At 43.3% G+C, this 23,802-nt stretch overlaps 2 protein-coding genes across 8 annotated transcripts in view; both read left to right on the forward strand.

Moving 5' to 3' along the window:
* Nucleotides 1–476: 476 nt before the first annotated feature.
* Nucleotides 477–14,182, forward strand: krcp (kelch repeat-containing protein). Of its 2 annotated transcripts, XM_014156694.3 has the most exons (12): nucleotides 477–958; nucleotides 1,327–1,488; nucleotides 1,927–2,008; nucleotides 3,417–3,473; nucleotides 4,707–4,995; nucleotides 5,097–5,228; nucleotides 10,180–10,367; nucleotides 10,490–10,686; nucleotides 11,282–11,373; nucleotides 11,696–11,750; nucleotides 12,037–12,134; nucleotides 12,220–14,182. In XM_014156694.3, exons 1-12 carry the CDS (start codon nucleotides 891–893, stop codon nucleotides 12,453–12,455), a joined length of 1,656 nt encoding a protein of 551 aa, XP_014012169.2. In that variant the 5' UTR covers nucleotides 477–890; the 3' UTR covers nucleotides 12,456–14,182. The 2 variants fall into 2 exon arrangements, with proteins under 2 accessions (XP_014012169.2, XP_082821430.1); XM_082965304.1 differs by lacking the exons at nucleotides 477–958; nucleotides 1,327–1,488 and having other exon boundaries at nucleotides 1,971–2,073.
* Nucleotides 14,183–15,229: 1,047 nt separating this feature from the next.
* Nucleotides 15,230–23,802, forward strand: part of mark2b (MAP/microtubule affinity-regulating kinase 2b) — a 148,229-nt gene continuing 139,656 nt past the window's right edge. For 2 of the 6 annotated variants that reach the window (XM_082965307.1, XM_082965309.1), the window contains exon 1: nucleotides 15,230–16,555. In XM_082965307.1, coding sequence (XP_082821433.1) covers nucleotides 16,502–16,555 — 54 coding nt within the window. In that variant the 5' untranslated portion in view covers nucleotides 15,230–16,501. The remainder of the gene's footprint in view (nucleotides 16,556–23,802) is intronic. The other 4 variants (XM_082965305.1, XM_082965310.1, XM_082965308.1 and 1 more) reach the window with 4 other exon arrangements.

Raw genomic sequence — 23,802 nt, forward strand, 5'->3', positions numbered from 1 at the left:
CAGACTGCACTGGGTCAATTGTGCTCCACCCTATGGGACTCCCAATCACAGCTGGATGTGATACAGCCTGGATTCAAACCAGGGACTGTAGTGAGACCTCTTGCACTGAGATGCAATGCCTTAGACCACTGCGCCACTCGGGAGCCCGAATAGCTACTCATTATTATATATTATTATTACAAAATTATACGATTTTGGTTTTAGATGTCTGTTTTTTTGTCTGTATAACTTCCAAAAAGTGGAGAGAGGAAATCAGATCATAAAATTACACTTTAGAGTCTACTTATTTTTTTTATTTAACCTTTATTTTTAAACTAGGCAAGTCAGTTTAAGAACAAAGTCTTATTTTTCAATTTACTAATTGAATATAATTTATAGACTTAAAGATACAACTCAACCAACCATAACATTTACAGCTTCAAGAGCAGAACTTGACACTCTGAACTGTTCTTTAATTTGGAGACACAGGATGTGAAGTTCCCGCCCATGGAACGTCTCATTGGCCGGAGAACTGAACCCAGCCGTCTGGAACGTCTCATTGGCCAGAGAGCTGAACCCAGCCGTCTGGAACGTCTCATTGGCCAGAGAGCTGAACCCAGCCGTCTGGAACGTCTCATTGGCCAGAGAGCTGAACCCAGCCGTCTGGAACGTCTCATTGGCCGGAGAGCTGAACCTAGCCGTCTGATTGGCTTAAACACAGAAGGCGTCAAACTTCGAGAACTGGCGCGGGTTTTTGTATTTTATCTACTACGGTGGCGGGAGATGAGAAGTTAGACAGAGAGACATTTGATTAGTATCTCCACTACTTTTGAGAATTAATCAAATTAGCTTCATGTTTTGAGTTTATTACTGTCTCCAAATATCAAGTTTGCTTCGGGAGGAGAAGGACAATGAAAATGGATGATTTTGGGGTCTACGTTGTTTTGGGAGTGAACGATGTGCCCCTAAAGCTCCTATGGTAAATTATCTAACGTTAGCTAGCCAACCGTGTAACGTGAGTTTGATGTATCTTATTCGATACTAGATGGCTATTTATCGTAAATGTATCGCTTTGCCAACTTATTTGTGTTTGTTAATCGATAACACTAATGTGTGAGTTGCATGTTTTTATAAATGCGTTTAGCTAGCAATGTTATCACAAAATTCCACAATCACGCATGGTGCAGCAGTCATAGCTAGATTCTGGTATGGTTACCCCAACACATGTCTTGTCAACGTGTAGGAAAATGCATGATATAAAGTAGCTCAAGTGTAAAACATTTTTTGCACCAGCTAGCTAGTTAATAGGTAGCGTTAAGTAGTTTAATATTTAACTCTCCTTTACAGTGCAAACGGGTCAGCCCAGTTTTCCGTTGCAGTACCACCGAGTTCCCAGCAGGTGGTGCTGTTTTCCAGGGGGCGATGGGGAGACCGGATCTGCGTCAACGCAGAACTCAACGACGCCGACAGAGTTCCAATCACCATAGGAAAATTGACACCTTATAACAGGTACGTTCCTATATTTCCAGGGCCAGGACACGTTCAAAAAAACACAACGTCGAGGAAATGTCATGAAGAACAAAAATGCCTCCCTGACATGTAGCACAAGGAATCACTCTATTTGTGACATTGCTATCTGAAAACATTCCACAACATTTGCTTACTGAACGTGGCCCAGCGAGCTATGATGTAGACAATTACATGGAAGGATATTTTTGGGATGTCCCACAAGAAGACACACACACACACACTGACTGACTTGTCCCTGGTAAAAGTTTATTTTGCATGTCTCCTAGACCAGTATTTGTCAATCCTGGTCCTGGGGACCCTAAGGAACAAACTGAAATGTGTCGCCAGGACCAGTATTGAGAACCACTGTCTTAGACGGTAATAATAGGGAGTAAAGTATTGTAGTGTGATTGTCACATTATCTTGTTCCTGGTTCAGGTGTTTAACATGGGAGCAGTGGGAAGAGGAGAGCTGGACTGAAGGAGTGATGTTGACTGTCAGCTTGGAAGGAGGAAACCTGGTGAGTGGATGGATGGACAGATAGGACAGAGGGAGTTGGCTGTCAGCTTGGAAGGAGGAAACCTGGTGAGTGGATGGATGGACAGATAGGACAGAGGGAGTTGACTGTCAGCTTGGAAGGAGGACAACAAGGCTTCTGTTTGTGGCGAACATGTTGCCAGAGTAACAATTTCAGTTGAACGACTTGAATAAACATTCCAAAACGTTACAGTGAAACATCAAACTGCTACTTTTTGTAAGGATTACTGTGGCTTTTAGCGACTTCAAACTAAAAATGACTTAGCAATTCCTACTAAATATAATGAACAAAGATATAAACGCAACATTTAACAATTTAAAATATTTTATAGTTACAGTGCATAGAAGGAAATCAGTCGATTTGAAATAATTTCATTAGGCTCTAATCTATGGATTCACATGACTGGGCAGGGGTGCAGCAATGGGTGGGCCTTCGAAGGCATAGGCCCACCCACTTGGCAGTCAGGCCCACCCAATGTAGAGCCAGGCCAGCCAATCAGAATACTTTTTTCCCAACAAAGTATTTATGAGGAGTATTTCAGTCTGAAATAAAGACCTTGTGGGGAAAAACTTATTCCGCTTGGCTGGGCCTGGCTCTACATTGGCTGGGCCTGACTGTCAAGTGGGTGGGCCTATGATCCCACCAGTGGAGAAGCTGGTTGTTGAGGTTCTGGGTTGGCGTGGTTACACGTGGTCTGCGGTTGTGAGGCTGGTTGGACGTACTGCCAAATTCTCTGAAACGATGTTGGAGGTGGATTATAGTAGAGAAATGAACATTCAATTCTCTGGCAACAGCTCTATTGGACATGCCTGCAGTCAGCATGCCAATTACGCGCTCCCTCAAATTGAGACATCTGTGGCATTGTGTTGTGACAAAACTGCACATTTTAGTGGCCTTTGTCCCCAGCACAAGGTGCACCTGTGTAATGATCCTGCTGTTAAATAAGCTTTTTGATATGCCGCAACTGCGAGGTGGCTGGATCATCTTGGAAAAGGAGAAATGCTCACTAACGGGGATGGAAACAACATTTTTACAGAAATAAGCTTTTTGTGCGTATGGAACATTTCTGGGATTTTTTAAATTTATTTCAGCTCATGAAGCATGGGACCAACAATTTACAGTCACAGCTAACAAAATAGCTAATGGAATATGTTAGCCAACGTTCAACCTTGTTGAACGCGCCTCTGGGGAGTACTGCCTAAAATACTATGGTATCTATAGAGATGGAGAAGGTGGGATGGTTAGATACAGAGAAATAATTCCTGATTGAATATTTTATAGACTGGCGGGGAATACCATCTCTAAACCAGAGCATGCAGATATACAGAACTATGTATTACATTTTGAGACGATCCAAACGGCGATGGACTTGACTCTGTTTGTTCTACAGGCCAAAGGAGATATGGACCCTGACCTCACCATGTCCATGATGGAATACACCCCAGAGGTGAGATCAACACGCCTGGCTCCTCAGTCCTTCTAGGGCAGTGTTTCTTAAAGGGTACACATTAGAGTTGTTGCCCTAGCGCTAATGTTTCTTAAAGGGTACACATTATAGTTGTTGCCCTAGCGCTAATGTTTCTTAAAGGGTACACATTATAGTTGTTGCCCTGGCGCTAATGTTTCTTAAAGGGTACATAGACATTATAGTTGTTTCCCTAGCGCTAATGTTTCTTAAAGGGTACACATTATAGTTGTTGCCCTAGTGCTAATGTTTCTTAAAGGGTACATACACATTGTAGTTGTTGCCCTAGTGCTAACACACCCGAGTCCACTAATTAAAGGTTTGATGATGAGTGGATGAAGGTGTGTAGTGCTAGAGTTTAAAAACTAAAATGGGGAGCAGTTAAACACTGCTCTCGGGAAGTTCTACACCAGTGAATGTTGGGGAAAGGAGAGGACGCCATCTTGAAATTCAAAAGGGATAAGCCCATTGTTACTTCAGAACCTCGTTCTATTAAATGTCACTCAAAGGTAGAGTCAGTATTGCACGAAGTAGACTGCAATATCAGGCTCACGTCCGAAGTATCTGCAGTTCATCGTGCTTGTGCCCTCTCTGCCCTCCCTCTTTCTCCTTCCCCCCTCTTTCTCCTCGTCTCTGCCCTCCTTCCCCCCCTCTTTCTCCTCGTCTCTGCCCTCCTCCCCCCCTCTTTCTCCTCGTCTCTGCCCTCCTTCCCCCCCTCTTTCTCCTCGTCTCTGCCCTCCTTCCCCCCTCTTTCTCCTCGTCTCTGCCCTCCTTCCCCCCTCTTTCTCCTCGTCTCTGCCCTCCTTCCCCCCCCTCTTTCTCCTCGTCTCTGCCCTCCTCCCCCCTCTTTCTCCTCGTCTCTGCCCTCCTCCCCCCCTCTTTCTCCTCGTCTCTGCCCTCCTCCCCCCCTCTCTTTCTCTTTCCCCCCTCTTTCTCTTTCCCCCCTCTCTTTCTCCTTCCCCCCTCTCTTTCTCCTCGTCTCTGCCCTCCTTACCCTCTTTCTCCTTCCCCCCTCTTTCTCCTCGTCTCTGCCCTCCTCCCCCCCTCTTTCTCCTCGTCTCTGCCCTCCTCCCCCCCTCTTTCTCCTCGTCTCTGCCCTCCTCCCCCCCCTCTCTTTCTCCTTCCCCCCTCTCTTTCTCCTTCCCCCCTCTCTTTCTCCTCGTCTCTGCCCTCCTTACCCTCTTTCTCCTTCCCCTCTTTCCTCTTGTATTCCAGAGCGCCATGGCCCCTTCCCCTGTTAGGGAGGGGAAGAGAAAGAGGGGACAAACGAGGGAAGAAGACGAGGAAGAGAACAGAGGGAAGGAGAACACGTGTCCCATCGAAGTGGTGTCGTCATTTTCAGATAAGTCAACCCCGCTCAGAAAGGTCAGAGGTCAGAGCAGAGGAAGTCAGACCAGACTGTTCCTCCAGGGCGAGGAGCAGGGAGGCGCGGCTCTCACCCCTCAGAACACTCCTCCACAGAGGGGCAAGGGTAGACCTGCCAGGACACCCACTACACAGACTGGTGAGTTAACGTATCTGTGTGTGTGTGGGGTGGAAAGGATACATTATTGTGTGTAGACTGCCAACCAGTGTATTGACCCTGCTGCCTCCTCATCGATGCAGCCCCATTGGTCAACCCGTCAGGTCGCTGGGGTCAGAGCCTGTGCCCCATCGACCCCCAGACAGCCATTCTGATTGGAGGGCAGGGATCCAGGATGCAGTTCTGCAAGGACCCCATGTGGAAGCTGTGCACTGGTGGGTTTACCTTAAGACATGGTATACAGTTGAAGTCAGAAGTTAACATACACCTTAGCCAAATACATTTAAACTCAGTTTTTCACAATTCCTTGACATTTAATCCTAGTAAAAATTCCCTGTCTTAAGTCAGTTAGGATCACCACTTTATTTTAAGAATGTGAAACGTCATAATAATATTAGAGAGAATGATTTATTTCAGCTGTTATTTCTTTCATCACATTCCCAGGGGGTCAGAAGTTTACATGCACTCAATTCGTATTTGGTAGCATTGCCTTTAAATTGTTTAACTTGGGTCAAACGTTTTGGGTAGCCTTCCACAAGCTTCCCACAATAAGTTGGGTGAATTTTGGCCCATTCCTCCTGACAGAGCTGGTGTAACTGAGTCAAGTTTGTAGGCCTCCTTGCTCGCAATCTATAGGATTGAGGTCAGGGCTTTGATGGCCACTCCAATACCTTGACTTTGTGGTCCTTAACCTCTTACATCTAGACGTTCCGCTAGCGGAACACCGCTCCAATATCCAATGATAGGGCGTGGCGCGAATTACAAATTCCTCAAATCCCCAAACTTCCATTTTTCAAACATATGACTATTTTACACCATTTTAAAGACAAGACTCTCCTTTATCTAACCACATTGTCCGATTTTCAAAAAGGCTTTACAACGAAAGCAAAACATTAGATTATGTCAGGAGAGTACCCAGCCAGAAATAATCACACACCCATTTTTCAAGCTAGCATATAATGTCACAAAAACCAAAACCACAGCTAAATGCAGCACTAACCTTTGATCTTCATCAGATGACAACCCTAGGACATTATGTTATACAATAGATGCATGTTTTGTTCAATAAAGTTCATATTTACATCAAAAAACTGCTTTTTACATTAGCATGTGCCGTTCAGAACTAGCAAGGGTGACGCGCCGGCGCATATCGTGACAAAAAATGTCAAAATATTCCATTACCGTACTTCGAAGCATGTCAAACGCTGTTTAAAATCAATTTTTATGCGCTTTTTTTCTCGTAAAATAGCGATAATATTCCGACCGGGAGACGTCGTTTTCGTTCAAAGACTGAAAATGTAAAATGGACTCTTCACGTGCACCCGTATCATTGTTCTCAGATCGACCACTATCCAAATGCGCTACTGTTTTTCAGCCAGGGACTGCAGAGTCATCATTCAACGTTCTGGCGCCTTCTGAGAGCCTATGGGAGCCTTAGAAAGTGTCACGTTAGAGCAGAGATCCTCTATTGTCCATAAAGAGGCTATAGAAGGCCAAGAAATGGTCAGAGAGGGCACTTCCTGTATGCAATCTTCTCAGGTTTTGGCCTGCCATATGAGTTCTGTTATACTCACAGACACCATTCAAACAGTTTTAGAAACTTTAGGGTGTTTTTCTATCCAAATCAAACAATTATATGCATATTCTAGTTTCTGGGCAGGAGTAATAACCAGATTAAATCGGGTACGTTTTTTTTATCCGGCCGTGAAAATACTGCCCCCTGTCCTAAACAGGTTAAGCCATTTTGCCACAACTTTGGAAGTATACTTGGGGTCATTGTCCGTTTGGAAGAACCATTTGCGACCAAGCTTTAACTTCCTGACTGATGTCTTGAGATGTTGCTTCAATATATCCACATCATTTTCCTTCCTCATGGTGCCATCTATTTTGTGAAGTGCTCCAGTCCCTCCTGCAGCAAAGCACCCCCAGAACATGATGCTGCCACCCCCATGCTTCACGGTTGGGATGGTGTTCTTTGGCTTGTAAGCATCCCCATTTTTCCTCCAAACATAACAATGGTCATTATGGCCAAACAGTTCTATTTTTGTTTCATCAGAGCAGAGGACATTTCTCCAAAAAGTACGATCTTTGTCCCCATGTGCAGTTGCAAACCGTAGTCTGGCTTTTTTATGGCGGTTTTGGAGTAGTGGCTTCGTCCTTGCTGAGCGGCCTTTCAGGTTATGTCGATATAGGACTCGTTTTACTGTGGATATAGATATTTTGTACCGGTTTCCTCCTGCATCTTCACAAAGTCCTTTGCTGTTCTGGGATTGATTTGCACTTTTCACACAAAAGTATGTTCATCTCTAGGAGACAGAACGTGTCTCCTTCCTGAGCGGTATGACGGCTGCGTGGTCCCATGGTGTTTATACTTGCGTACCATTGTTTGTACAGATGAACGTGGTACCTTCAGGCGTTTGGAAATTACTCCCAAGGATGAACCAGACTTGTGGAGGTCTACAATTTATTTTCTGTAGGTCTTGGATGATTTCTTTTGATTTTCCGATGTCAAGCAAAGAGGCACTGAGTTTGAAGGTAGGCCTTGAAATACATCCACATGTACACCTCCAATTGACTCAAATGATGTCAATTAGCCAATTAGAAGCTTCTAAAGCCATGACATCATTTTCTGGAATTTTCAAAGCTGTTTAAAGGCACAGTCCACTTAGTGTATGTAAACTTCTGACACACTGGAATTGTGACACAGTGAATTATAAGTGAAATAATCTGTCTGAAAACAATTGTTGGAAAAATTACGTGTGTCATAGACAAAGTAGATGTCCTCACCGACTTGCCAAAACTATAGTTTGTTAACAAGAAATTTGTGGAGTGGTTGAAAAACGAGTTTTAATGACTCCAACTCAAGTGTATGTAAACTTCTGACTTCAGCTGTATATCCTCACCTTGATACCAATAACGGAGCTGTAGTAGATGGTGTCTAACCCCCTGTCCGTACCAATAACAGAGCTGTAGTAGATGGTGTCTAACCCCCTGTCCGTACCAATAACGGAGCTGTAGTAGATGGTGTCTAACCCCCTGTCCGTACCAATAACGGAGCTGTAGTAGATGGTGTCTAACCCCCTGTCCGTACCAATAACGGAGCTGTAGTAGATGGTGTCTAACCCCCTGTCCGTACCAATAACGGAGCTGTAGTAGATGGTGTCTAACCCCCTGTCCGTACCAGTAACGGAGCTGTAGTAGATGGTGTCTAACCCCCTGTCCGTACCAATAACGGAGCTGTAGTAGATGGTGTCTAACCCCCTGTCCGTACCAGTAACGGAGCTGTAGTAGATGGTGTCTAACCCCCTGTCCGTTCCAATAACGGAGCTGTAGTAGATGGTGTCTAACCCCCTGTCCGTACCAATAACGGAGCTGTAGTAGATGGTGTCTAACCCCCTGTCCGTACCAGTAACGGAGCTGTAGTAGATGGTGTCTAACCTCCTGTCCGTACCAGTAACGGAGCTGTAGTAGATGGTGTCTAACCTCCTGTCCGTACCAGTAACGGAGCCGTAGTAGATGGTACAGGGCCTTCAGAAAGTGTTCACAGCCCTTTTACTATTCCCTCATTTTGTTGTTACAGCCTGAATTTAAATGTGATTACTTTTAGATTTTGTGTCACTGATCTACACCCAATTCCCCATAATATCAAAGTGGAATTTAGTTGTTTAGAAATGTGTAAAAAAATTATGAAAAGCTGAAATGTCTTGTCAATAAGTATTCAGTCCCCGCTATGGCATGCCTAAATAAGGTAGAGTACATATGTGCTTCTCAAGTTGCATGGACTCACTCTGTGTGCAATAATAGTGTTTAACATGATTTTGAGTGATTACCTCATCTCTGTACCCCACACATACAATTATCTGTAAGGTCCCTCAGTCGAGCAGTGAATTTCAAACACTGATTCAACCACAACGACCAGGGAGGTTTTCCAATGCCTCGCAAAGAAGGGCAACTATTGGTAGATGGGTGAAACATTTTAAAAAGTAGACATTGAATATCCCTTTGAGCATGGTGATGTTATTCATTACACTTTGGATGGTGTATCAATACACCCAGTCACTACAAAGATACAGGCGTCCTTTCTAACTCAGTTGCCGGAGAGGAAGGAAACCACTCAGGGATTTCACCATGAGGCCAATGGTGACTTTAAAACGGCTACAGAGATTAATGGCTGTGATAGGAGAACTGAGGGTGGATCAACAACATTGTAGTTACTACACAATACTAACCTAAATGACCGAGTGAACAGAAGGAAGCCTGTACAAAAGCCTGTATTCCTAAACATACATCCTGTTTGGAATAAGGCACTAAAGTAATACTGCAAAAAATGTGGCAAAGAAATGTACTTATTGTTCAGAATACAAAGCATTCTCTTTGGGGCAAATCCAACACAATACATGATTGAGTACCACTCTTCATATTTTCAAGCTTGGTGGTGGCTGCATCCTGTTATGGGTATGCTTGTCATCGGCAAGGACAAGGGATTTTTTTTTTTTTTTTTTTTTTAGGATAAGAAACTGAATAGTGTTAAGCACAAGCAAAATCTTAGAAAACCTGGTTTAGTCTGCTTTCCAACAGACGCTGGGAGACAAATTCACCTTTCAGCAGGACAATAACCTAAAACACAAGGCTAAATATACACTGGAGTTGCTTACCAAGACAACATTGAATGTTCCTGAGTGGCCTAGTTACAGTTTTGACTTAAATCGGCTTAATTCTATAGCAAGACTTTAAAAATAGCTGTATAATAATGATCAACAACCCACTTCACAGCATTTTAAGTAAAAAAATACATGAATAATTAACAAATATTGAGCAAAGCTCTCCCTAAAAAGATTCACCGGTGTAATCGCTGTCAAAGATGATTCGAACGTGTTTTGACCTGGGTGGTTGAATACTTATCTATTCAAGAGCTATTTGTGTTTTTGTTAATCATTGTATTTTTTTTTTGATGTTTGAGTTTCTTTCACTGACAGAGTATTTTGTGTAGATTGTTGACAAAAAATGACAATTAAATCAATTTTAATCCCACTTCGTAACACAACAATGTCAAGGGGTGTGATTACTTTCTGAAGGCACTTTAGCTAGCTGTGTTTTTCATGTACTTTGGATCTTTGTTTTTTAATTGGTTCACATGACACCCTCACTTCCTTGTGGACCCTTCAGAGGACATGTCATGGGTTCCCGCGGAGACGCTGGCAGAAGGCCCCACCCCCGAGGCCCGGATTGGCCATACTGCGACCTACGACCCTGATTCCAAAAGAATCTTTGTGTTTGGGGGTTCTAAGAACAAAAAGTGGTTCAACGACGTTCACATCCTGGATACACAGAGCTGGAAGTGGAGCACAGTGGAGGTGAGACTGGACACACACACACACCTAATAATCAGGGACTGGATAGGTGTACGCTTCCATCTGTGCAAATGTAAGAACATGAATGATCTTTCTACCCTGTTCTCCCTCTCCTTCCTCTCCAGGCCCAGGGAAAAGTACCTCCATTAGCCTACCACAGCTGCAGCATGTTTCGGGGTGAACTATTTGTCCTGGGAGGGGTGTTCCCTCGCCCTCACCCTGAACCCGACGGCTGCAGTGACTCTCTCTACATCTTCGACCCACATCTCTCCATTTGGTACCAGCCCATCGTCACAGGCGACAGGCCCGCCCCCCGCTCAGGGTAAGATGGACCGATCCAAACCGAAAAAGCTTCAGACCGTTAGTTAGAAAGAGCGGTCCTCTTTCTACCTCTTGATTCACACCCACATGGGTAGCCTGGGCCCAGATCTGTTTGGGCTCTTGTCAAAATCCATTGCCTATTGTCAAACCAAACATGACAATAGGAAGTAGGTATGATGGCACAAACAGACTGGCAGCTAATAACTGGGTGGATGTTTAGCAACTTAAAGCACAGATTAGATGTACAAATAACTTTAACTTCTATAGTACAGATCAGAGGATTACCAGAACAGTCTTTTGGGGGGGGGGGGGGGGGGCTGTCTGATTTTCTCTTCTTTGATTCCCTCATTTTCTCTCCCTCTTGTCTCCTTCGATACCTTTTTTTTTTTTCTGTCTCTCTCTGTCTGTCTCTCTGTCTGTCTCTCTCTCTGTCTCTCTCTCTGTCTCTCTCTCTGTCTCTCTCTCTGTCTCTCTCTCTGTCTCTCTCTCTGTCTCTCTCTCTGTCTCTCTCTCTGTCTCTCTCTCTGTCTCTCTCTCTGTCTCTCTCTCTGTCTCTCTCTCTGTCTCTCTCTCTGTCTCTCTCTCTCTGTCTCCAGTCACTCTGCCTGCGTTATCCAAGGGAAGATCTATGTGTTTGGAGGCTGGGACACTCCACTCTGCTTCAACGACATGTACATGCTTGACCTGGGTAAGAGACACAGGCTTGTTTGTCCAGGAGGTCGATGTGTGGTGAGACTTCCTGACTGCTGTTTAGGTTACTCTTCACGGCTCTGCAGCTTGTCTGAGGCTCTGCAATACAATTGGCCGGGTTAGTTATTAGAGGGACGGCATTGGAGGACTAACATTTTAAATTAGATTGTCACTGTTTATTTAATATTAGTCACTGTATCTTTATTGCTTTATGGATCCCAACACTCCCAGGAAAACAGTGGGAAGTGTTGCTGAGTGGACTATCCTGAATAAATACATGTTAAATACAAATATATACAAATAAATACACATGTTTTCAGGACTGATGGAGTTTTCGTCTGTTCAGACCAATGGATCACCCCCTTCTCCGCGCAGGTAGGACTAAAGGCTATACACAAGAATGCAGGTTACAGAAACAAACAGTTTAAAGACTCAATGAGTCTCTCATAATTCAGACAGCCATCTTTTTATCCATCCTTTAAGGTAAGTTGAACCTTTTAACCCAGGAAGTGTCATTGAATCGCTCCCTTTTTATATAAGGGAAAACCTGTAATCGATGCAATGCTTTGTCTGTCTTCATAAATGTTTGTGCTTTTGGATACTGCTTCTCCCCACTATGAAAACTAACAGAGGACATGTTACATGTATGTGTGTGTTACAGCTGGCATGGTTGTGTGCTACTCTCTGACTCTACGTTTGTGGTCCACGGGGGATACAACGGGAACCAGGCCCTCAATGACACCTTTACCTTCAACACAGGTCAGACACACACACACCCTGCTTCTCGCCACACACACACTCCTCCAGAACCAGGCCTTCAACACTGTGTGTGTGTGTGTTGCAGACACCAACACCTGGACTGAGCTGGTTCACCCACAGCTCTCCGTGCCCAGAGCTGGACATTCCATCATCACCATGGCGCTAGCCAATCAAAACCTTTCATTCAAGGATGACGGCAAAGAACGGAACTCCGACCGCACCCCCAAAACCCTGCTGGTATTTGGAGGGGGCGACAACGAGGGGAACTTCTATTCCGACCTGACGACCCTGGTTGTCGCTGAACTTCTGGACCAGAACTAATGCTGTGTTCATAACCAAGTGGGAATTTACCACGTTACAGCTGGGGAAAATCCACTTGAATGCCTCGCCAACTGGTCGTTACTGGTGGGACACTTGTATATTATCCCTGAGCTCCGACTTCTCCCACATCCTGACCTCCCTTAAGTAAGGAAATGACCCCAATAACCACATTTTCGGCAGCTAAATGCGATAAAAACCATTGTTTATAAAAAGCTATCTATTCATTTTTTTTAACACTATAATTTGTTTGTGAGCATGATAACAGTTCCTGTAGTTTTATAGTTGACGCGGCTTGTTTGCCATTAGTCAATCTGCGATAATCAACAAGTTGAAAGCACGTGAATAAATCCAACTGGTATTTACTTCCCACTTGGTTATGAACACAACATAAACCACATGAGTGGAATCCTAAATGGCACCCTATTCTCTATATAGTGCACTACTTTGGACCAGGGCTCTGGCCACATACACAGCCCCTATGGGTGTATTAGAGGAATCTCACAGATCTGCTGTATATTCTGATGTTTTCACGTCATTAGAAACAGGAAGTGCTAGTCTTTTTTTTTGTTTTCAAATGTCTCTCAGGGTGATGAGAGAATGGTCAGACTGATGTTATTGATACATTAAAACATGTATACATTCCAGGAAATGCATATTTCTGTAGTGCACTGCTTTTAACCAGAGCCCTTTGTAGGGAATGGGTTGCCGTTTCGGAACTCAAGCCACATGTCTGGGTCGCGTTCATCAGTGCACACTGTAGCAAAACTGCAACAGAAAATGAGGGTTCCTTATCGGACAAATTAAGGTAGTTGTTCTATTTCGGACAGTTTGGTTCCTATTGAATACAACCCTGGGGTTTATAAAGTGAGGATTTATGGTTTGACTGTAACCTTTTGTACTTCAAGTGCAGTGTTTTTTTTATTATTATTTTGGTGAGCCTAAAGGTGTGTGTGTGTGTGCGTGTGCAAGCATTTTTTGTATTATTTTTTTTTTTTTTTTACTTTAGATGGTCAGTAACCATAGTGGAATTAAACTAAAGCATAATTTGAAGCCGGGTTGCCAGTCTGTTTCTGCTCACTTGCCAATTGAATTCCATAACTCAATCGGACTGGAAACCAGGCCACATTACCATATTGGGCTTTAAAATCATTTACAACAAGACTTAGAAATCTATTTCAAATTACAAAAAAGACAAAAAAAAACTAACTTTGTCATAGAAATAAAGAATTAGGTTTTTTCCTACGTTCCAATTATTTTGTGTGTGTGTGTATATATATATATATATTTTTTTTTTTTTTTAAAGCTACTCAAGTTCTGCGTCTCAGGTTCACACGTTCTAATTAGAGCCTGACTGATTTTTATCAGCCGATATTGGCTTTTTTAACGCTATATCGATATGGGCTGATAAACTATATTCAATAAATAGGATGGGGGTGAAATCTCGTGCTTATCTGGACACTTGTGACCATTCTCATGATGTCATTGTCACAATGTATGAAATCAATTTTTAAGCATAATTATTTGACAATTGCTCTTGTTGAATGAGAATTTTGTGAGAAATGATTTTTATTTTTTTATTTTCCCCATTGTAAACAAATGTGTGTGTGTGTATATATGGGCAGGTTTATTGGTATGGATCTTGTTTCAGAATGGTGTCGCTTTCATTTCTTAGGCAGATTTTGTTTTTGTACATGCATGCTGAATAAACTGAAAGATACTAAAAGATACTCCCTTGTGTAGTCTAAAGGGAATGATGCATAGCAGGCTGATTCGTGTAGCCTAGACTTGAGATAGCAGAGGCCATTGTAATAGATCTACAGCTGTGAGACTAGTCAATAGCTATCATGTTTTTCCTCTCTCCTTTGTAGGAGAAGGTGGTCCAAGTTCCTTCCCCTCTGACATTTTTTTCAATGGGTTTTGAGAAAGTGGTGAGGAGAGGAGATGCAAGGAATTGAGGAAAGATGAATTGAGAGTCTGTTTGGAGACCTACCTTAGCTATGGGTGAGTAGGTAGCTATATGAAAGCTGTGGTAGCTTGGCTACGGGTAGGTAGCTATACGAAAGTTGTGGTATGTGTATTTTGAAGGGAACCTAATGCACCCCACTCTTCCTTTATAAATCAGACTTTGATTATTGGTATAGTCTGAAACACGGCACTGCAAAAGGAGTTTCCTTACAAGCCAGAGTGTTGAATACAATTACACTTTACCGGTTATCTGTGTGGTTGGTCCTTCAGATGAAATTTAAAACAATCTACAGGACAGTATCATTTACCTGAATTTTTAGAGTGCATGTACTGAGGTAGACATGTCACCTGGCACATATGTAAAAACACCTGCAAGACATTGGTTAGTATGCATAGTTCGCAGAGTAAGTTCAAGTATAATTTTACTCAACATTTATGACAAACCAGGGATGATAAGGTTTATTTCTATGTAAATGTGCCTGGCGTTGCCTACACAATTGAAGGCATTGCTACATTATGTGAATATTCTGGTCGCAGCTGTATCCAACACCTGTATACTTTCCGTAATGTACCGAGTTTACCCGAAGTCAGAGAGCGGCCCCCCCTTTCCTCCAGTCGTGGTTCAAGCGGCCATGTTCGCTCGGTCGTCACTTGTAACCACAGCCACAAAGTCATCAATTCTGGCTAAACCCCGCCCATTTCTACAATTTAATCTTCTTAAAATCCCATTTTAAGCCTAACGTTAACCCTAGCCTGAACTACACTGCTAACCTTATTCAAACCTTTTAAATTTAAGACCAAAAAAAACAAATGTTTGTTATACATTTTTATGATAGCCATTGTGGCTGTGGTAACTAGTAACAACCTGTTCGCTCGGGCTTTTTCCGGTATCGGGCTCGGTTGTGTGCTTTAGGCTCCATTTGCTAGTGCCACTCGGGCGCAGCTCACTCGCTCGTTCGTTGACACGCCAAAAAAACAAAAAAAAACACTGTTGCCAATTTTAATCGATTTTACAACTTGAGGATTTCTTCATCCGCTCTCACGGATATAAACACCGTATGCAGGGATCGGACAGCGCAGGGCTGCAGTGCAGCGTTTGAAACGACCTTATTCAAATCACGGGAAGACGGGAAGCGATTTCCGTGGATTTTAATTTTTTGGGGGAGATTGTTCAGTTGCTAGCTAGCTAGCTCGGCTCTAGCTCGAAAGCACAAATTCCCAAGTATACATGGGCTAATCAACCGTTTTTGATTTCCTCGCTAGCTAGCACACTAACGTTTTATTAGGCAAGGTGGTGGTTTAGTTACCCGGGTATTGGAGAATAACGTCGAGTTTCTATTTTTATAATCAACGGTGCTGGCTAGCTAGCCCGAAAGCTTTATTTAAATATATATATATTTAACGTTATATACGTCAACGAAGGTCAGGGTTCGTGTGTGTGTGGGGGCTAACTTGGCCTGAAGTTGAAGTCTCGGATTTTATTTAGTTCAATAACGTTATCTGTGTGATTTCCGTTAACGTTAGTTTGTCATTGAATGAAAACCGAGCTAACGAGGTTATTAGCTAGCTGTCCGTAGCCTTGACACCGCACTGATAACGTTCGCTTAGAATATGTGCTTCCTCAAATGTAGCAACTACTAGCCGACGTTAATGTGGTTTGTTTTTCTGGGGGGGGGGCAGGACTTTGCATTTTATTAACGCGAACTGTAGCTAGCTAGACAACTCCATAGCTAACGTTAATGCTGGTGACTAGCCATCTGAGACGTATTTGCTAGCTTGTGTTGCCGGCAGAAATAGTATTACCCAGTGAGTTGAAACGGTTGAACTCTGGACCCCCCCCCCCCCCCCTTATTTTCCAGCGCTGTGTTGACATGGGAAACACACTTGTACGCTAGCTGTCTGGCTAGCTAATTCAGCGGCTAATGAAGGAATCAACTTGTTGATCACACAGCGTGTGTGTGTCTAACACAGTTAGCTAGTAGACGGTGGTTTTTACCACTGCTAGCTAAATGAACACAAGATCCTGAAACTATTTTTATTCGTCTTCCTCTCTTCACTTATTTTCTACAACATCCCTGAAAATGTCGGCCAGGACGCCATTGTTGGCCGTCATTGAAAATTCGTCAGGTGGCCAGGTAAGATATTTTTTTGTTTGTTGCTAATGCTAGCTATCTACCCAGAACAATCGGTGCTAAACTGTCTTAACTAAATGTTTTTTTTTGTCAACTAACATTAGCTAGAAAACTATCCTCTCCAGCCAACGTCACACACAGTAGCTTGTTTCTTTATGTTCCTTACTCGGCAATGAACTGCGTGTGACCAGCCAAGCCAAATGGCATTGATCCAGACTGATTGATTGTTTTGGCTATGTAAACTTGTTTTATTTTACCATCAACTGAGTAATCAAACTAAATTGGTATCCAACTCCTACACTCACTCATTCTGGTGTTCCCAACCTGAAACCCAATTGAGGTTTCTGTTTAGATTGTCATTTCCTTCCTACCTGGCTAATATATATGTATGTATGTGTCATTTCATGTCCTTTTGTACTGGCACAGAAATAGAATAACAAACTACACTAGTATGTGGACACCCCTTCAAATTAGTAGATTTGGATATTTCAGCCACACCCGTTGTTGACGGGTGTATAAAATCGAGCACACCGCCATGCAATCTCCATAGACAAACACTGGCAGTGGAATGGCCTTATTAAAGAGCTCTTTGACTTTCAACGTGGCACTGTTATAGGATGCCACCGTTCCAACAAGTCAGTTTGTCAAATTTCTGTCCTGCTAGAGCTGGCCAGGTCAACTGTAAGTGCTGTTATTATGAAGTGGAAGTGTCTAGGAGCAACAGCTGCGAAGTGGTAGACCACACAAGCTCACAGAACGGGACCACAGAGTGCTGGAGCATGTAACGTCCTTGGTTACAATACTCACTACTGAGTTCCAAACTGCCTCTGGAAGCAACGTCAGCACAATAACTATTAGTTGTTAGCTTCATGAAACAGGTTTCCACGGTTTGGGCTAGGTCCCATAGGGAAATACAGCGTTATAATGACATTCTAGATGATTCTGTGCTTCCAACTGTTTGGGGGAGGCTCTTTCCTGTTTCAGCATGACAGTACCCCCATGCACAAAGTGAGGTCCATACACTAATGGTTTGTCGAGATCAGTGTGGAAGACTTGACTGGCCTGCACAGAGCCATGACCTCAACCTCATCAAACATCTTTGGGATGAATCTGAATGCTCTTGTGGCTGAAAGGAAGCAAGTTCCCCACATCAAGCCTTCCCAGAAGAGGTGGTTGCTCTTAAAGTTACAAAGAGTAGACCGACTCCATATTAATGCCCATGATTTTGGAATGAGATCATCTTCGACCATTTGTCCACATGCTTTTAGTCATGTGTATGTAATTACTGATAGTAATTCTAGTTCTATGGGTATTGGTATGTCATTGTATTGTATATTCCATATTGTTTAGATGAAACTCTTAATTATAGGAATACTGTGTTGTAAACCTCCTAGCTAGGTGTACCTGTTTACTTGGTGATCATTGTCCTAGACGGTTAATCATGACTGAATATTGATCTTTACAACTAATGTTCCAACTGACCAAACCCCATTTTAGCTATCTGTCATAATGAAATTACAGTATGTTCATTTATTATTATAGGTTGTCATAACATCTCATAACACACCAAGCCACTTTCAGTTGGCATTAACAGTTGTCTGTTTTTTTCTGTGCCTTCCAGTTGCCCTGGCTGTGTGTTCAGAGGCTAGTTTAAACCAGTAAGCTGGGTCATATTCATCAGTGTACACCATTTTCAAAACGTTTTTTTTCTCTTCCCTAATGGAAAAGGGGAAGTCCAGAAAGATTCTTCCCTGTTTTCAGTCAGTTTTCTTCTGTTTGGTGCCTGATGAATACTACCCTGGTCCTTGGATTTCTGCTTCTGGTGTTGTGGGGACTTGCCCTGTTGTGATGTCACTCCCTCCCACTGGCCCACCTGGCTCAGGTGACGCGAGCTGCGGAGAACACTGGCTGCCCGGGTTGGGAATGGCACGAAGCTGCACTGTCAGCTCAGCCGATGAACTCACTCAACACGAGCGCACACAGGTTCAAATTCCATCCAGGAAGGAAGGAGATTCTGAATTTGAGCTATCGGTTGGCCACGTCTGAAACAAACCACACAGCATTTTTAATATGGAAGGGACAACCATGTCCTCGATATTACAGGGTCTGTCCCAATGGCCACTGTATTTCCTATATCATTTCCTATATAATGTACTGCTTTTGTGCAGGGTCGATAAGACTTTTGCCAAGTAGTGCACCATATATCAAATCACATTTTACTGGCCACATACATGTGTTTAGCAGCTGTTATTGTGGGTGTAGCGAAATGCTTGTCTTTCTAGCTCCAACAGTGCAGTAATATCTAACAATTTGACAATACACACAAATTCTTAATTCCTTTCCGTCACTTTAGATATGTAAATATTTGGATGAGCGATGTTGGCGGGTGCCTCTTTGGGACGTAACCAAGGAGTTGGGCTGATGGTGGTGGGGTCAGGGAGGGGATTAGCACGCTACAATCAGACATTTCTTTAGTAGCTATGCGAACAGATTAACAGCGTGTGTCACTGGTTCTCATCATTTCCTGGGGACATGATTTGTCATTTAATCATAGCCCTCAGTGATTGGCTTGGCATCCAGGGTGTGTTACACAAAAAAAACAGGTAATGTCTTCCTGGGTGGAATTTGAACGTGTGTGTGTCTCGTTCTTTCCGTCTGTGTGTGTGTGTATTGATTTGATGTAGGTGCGATGACTAGCACAAAGGTAAAGTAAATGCAGATGTCTGTAATGGTCGAAGTGCGAATAGTGAAACCCATATCAGCAGCTTATTGTCATGACCAAACGAAGCTTGTTTTCTCAGGGCAGCCATTGATATCAATTGGTGGTGTGTGGGGCGGCGGGGGGGGGCAGCCTGAACAGCAGAGTAGACAAGCGTAGTTTCAGTCTCAAATGGCACTCTATTCCTTATATAGGGCAGTACGTTTGACCAGAGCATTGTGGGCCTTGGTCTAAAGTAGTGCTCTATCAGGGGGGGTTGTGTTTACACAGAATGCTGCGTCGTTCATGAGAACATAATATATCAAATTCTTAAGATACTGCATCTTGCTTAGTTTTGTAAATGCAGAACATAAAAAAAGCTTAGTTTTGTAAATGCGGAACATAAAAAAGCTTAGTTTTGTAAATGCGGAACATAAAAAAGCTTAGTTTTGTAAATGCGGAACATAAAAAAGCTTAGTTTTGTAAATGCGGAACATAAAAAAGCTTAGTTTTGTAAATGCGGAACATAAAAAAGCTTTGTTTTGTAAATGCGGAACCTAAAATGCTTCGTTTTGTATTTCACGCTCGGCATCAGATTAATTTTGTGCTTCAGTTGCACTGATCTACTCGGATGACAATTCACAAAAAGGGCATGACTGATGTGTCGGGACTTTTCTCTGCTACTTTTCTCAGTGTAGCCTACAAAAATGACCTTTTTACTTATAAAACGCGTTTTAAAATGGTTTAAAACGCAGGTTTTTTGTTGTTGTTGATGGTTTGTTTTGAAAATGCAGATTGCAGAGCTGTAACGTGGCCCCTGGCTCTATATAGGGAATAGGGTGCCATTTGGGACACGGCCTGTCTATTCAAGTGAGTGATTCTAGCCAATCATGTCTGAGGAAAAATGAGGTGATGTTTTAAGCTTTGTATCAGGCTGCATAATGGGTTCCCCCATACACACTTGGGTTTATTCTCTTTCTGGCTGTGGCTCTATTTAGAGATGTCCCTCGGAGCTCACAGGTCGGACACACCGGAGCCCTGCAGTGTGACATATGCGATGACATCATGCTATGACATCGCGTCACCACCTGGTGTACGGTGCATTCAGAAAGTATTCACACCCCTTTCCCTTTTTCCACATTTTGTTACGTTACAGCCTTATTCTAAAAGTATTCCCCCCCTCATCAGTCTACACACAATACACCATAATGACGAAGCAAAATTATTTATTTATTTTGCAATTGATTACTTCAAGTGTAGAGTGCTGGCCGTTAGACTAACTTACCAATCAGAACAGTTTTCCGAGGTAGGGTAATTGAGTGACTGACATGAGAGAAGTGCTGATGTACAACCACGTTTAGAAACTGCACCTTGTGTATTGTACCATGCCAACACTGAACAGTAAGTTGAGGCTCCGACTGAGTAAAAATAGCAGTTTTTTGGAAATGTATCCATCCTCGCTTAACACTGGTGTGTGTGTGTGTGTGTGTGTTAGGGATGGACATTTGACATTATTTCACCATTTGAATAATATTTGTGTGTGTGTATATAGTTTAGAGTCAAAAGCATGTTTTAAAATAAATAAATAAAAATCTGAATGACACAAATGCACATGGCAGAGGTTAACAACAGAAAGAGAGGTCAGATTTTTCACCATGATGGAACAGATTGTTACCAAAAGTGTTTTGCATTGTTCTGTGTCAGGTCTTGTTGAAACTCTGTTCGGTGTGAGCCTGTAATTGCTTTTTGAAGTGGGGTAAAAAATGTACCGTTGTTATAACAATCTTTTTATTGTCAAAATAGCCCCCCCCCCCCAAACAATGAACAAGCATTTGAATACTAACCTTAGTCTGGATATCTGATTAATGTGCCCATCCCTACTGTGAGTCTTTTCACGTCCATTTGTGCCCTTTCACCTACAAACCCAGTTCAGGGCTAACCCTGACCCCTCCACAGCATCACATAACACACAGGCTAGTGGCTGTAATAGACCCTTCGCTAAGTTTCAGCAACCAATCGCAGCGCTCCAATGGATAGCAGCTGTCGTCAAGTCCGACACGTCGGACGAGCTCATGTTTAAATGGCTTGAAGGGCAGTGTGGAAAAACAAGGTTCATAAAAATCCATGTTTAACAGTGCGTCAGGAGTACTTTCTACTGTGATTCCTGAAATACAGAGCCTGTTGCTGGACTCATTATTCAATCTGAAATGATACTTTTGTTAGCTAGCTCTGTCTCATTGACCACCAAACGTTGCTAGCGCTAGCTAGCCACTTAGTAGAACTAATTTTCTCAGAATGTATGTTAGGTAGCGAAGTTAGCTATGACCACGTTTACATGCACACAGTATTCCGGGTATTAGCTCATATCCCACTTAAAGTCTTATTCAGGATAAGTGTCATTTAATACATTTATTCCAAATTTGAAGTTCATATGGGTTATATTAAATAGTAAATGAAGTATGGCCACTGAGTATAGGTCTAACCTCTCACATGTGGGCGGCAGGGTAGCCTAGTGGTTAGAGCAGGTAGCCCTAGTGGTTAGAGCAGGGTAGCCCTAGTGGTTAGAGCAGGGTAGCCCTAGTGGTTAGAGCGGGGTAGCCCTAGTGGTTAGAGCAGGTAGCCCTAGTGGTTAGAGCAGGGTAGCCCTAGTGGTTATAGCAGGGTAGCCTAGTGGTTAGAGCAGGGTAGCCTAGTGGTTAGAGCAGGGTAGCCCTAGTGGTTAGAGGCGGGGTAGCCCTAGTGGTTAGAGGCGGGGTAGCCCTAGTGGTTAGAGCAGGTAGCCCTAGTGGTTAGAGCAGGTAGCCCTAGTGGTTAGAGGCGGGGTAGCCCTAGTGTTTAGAGCAGGGTAGCCCTAGTGGTTAGAGGCGGGGTAGCCATAGTGGTTAGAGGCGGGGTAGGCCTAGTGGTTAGAGGCGGGGTAGGCCTAGTGGTTAGAGCAGGTAGCCCTAGTGGTTAGAGCAGGTAGCCCTAGTGGTTAGAGGCGGGGTAGCCCTAGTGTTTAGAGCAGGGTAGCCCTAGTGGTTAGAGCAGGGTAGCCCTAGTGGTTAGAGGCGGGGTAGGCCTAGTGGTTAGAGGCGGGGTAGCCCTAGTGGTTAGAGACGGGGTAGCCCTAGTGGTTAGAGGCGGGGTAGCCCTAGTGGTTAGAGGCGGGGTAGCCCTAGTGGTTAGAGGCGGGGTAGGCCTAGTGGTTAGAGGCGGGGTAGGCCTAGTGGTTAGAGGCGGGGTAGGCCTAGTGGTTAGAGGCGGGGTAGGCCTAGTGGTTAGAGGCGGGGTAGGCCTAGTGGTTAGAGGCGGGGTAGGCCTAGTGGTTAGAGGCGGGGTAGGCCTAGTGGTTAGAGACGGGTAGCTGGATCGAATCCCTGAGCTGACAAGGTACAAATCTGTGGTTCTGCCCCTGAACAAGGCAGTTAAACCCACTGTTCCTAGGCCGTCATTGAAAATAAGAATTTGTTTTTAACTGACTTTTGTAGTTAAATAAAGGTTAAATAAATAAACATGTAGAGTAATATTAACTCATGCAGAGTTATGCTTTTCCTGCAGTAAAATGATACAACAAATGTTAATTTTGTCTTGGTAACAGGAGTGGAAATGATTTCTTTGAGTGACGATGTGTGTAAAGTGTTTATCTTTAACACTTGTTTTGCAAGCAGACGGTATTTCAACCACATAACACTTCACAGTTTGTCTCATTTTATCAGAGAAAGATTTTTATGTCCTTTAAAACTGGTCAAACTGATGACATTTTGCACTGAACTTATCTTTCCACTGTTGTGGTGTTTTCTCCCTAAACGATACAGACGTTCACTAGATTACTGATTCGTTCCTTCTATTGATGAAGACTTTTATTCTGATGAGCTCTACTTTATTTAGTCATCTAGGACAAGCTATGACAGGAGATAAGCTGCTTGAATCTAACTATATTAACTATTGAGTGTCCCAGAATAATATCGGGATATTGGTGTTGTAACCATGGTCACTGTCATCAATACAACTCCCATCAGCTGTCGACGTCATCAGGATCCAATTTGAGAGCACAAGTTCGCTCCAGAAGTGGTTGTGGTTTTGACTGCACGCTGACAGTGAATTCAGAGCCATTCAGTGGCTAGCTAGCTACAAACACAGTTTTCCCAGATCTCCATGAAGTAATTGTAATGACAGTCCACCACAACATACGCCAAAGTTTCCTGATTAGCAAGGGGTGGGTCTGTGTTTTTAAATTCATTGTGTTTCAGAAACTGTTTTGAGATCCTGGTGAGAGGATTTCTCCGGTGGTTGAATTGGGTTTCTGGGGGGAAATGTTTGTTGTAACCATAAGGGAGGGAGGGGGGCTGACGGGTCAAATAATAGGACTAAGTCTGTTATTTGTTTGGCATTTTGTTTGTATGTTTACTTATTCTAATATGAGACATGATGGCCAGACCAGAGCAAAGATTTTCAAATAGAAATGGCAATCGAGACCTACTCCCTATTGGGGGTAAAGATATATATAATATACAGTGTATTCAGACCCCTTCCATTTTTCAACATTTTTATACGTTAAAGGCTTATTCAA

Source organism: Salmo salar, chromosome 18 (genome assembly GCF_965601325.2).
Source record: "Salmo salar chromosome 18, fSalSal1, whole genome shotgun sequence".
Classification (NCBI taxonomy): Eukaryota; Metazoa; Chordata; class Actinopteri; order Salmoniformes; family Salmonidae; genus Salmo; species Salmo salar.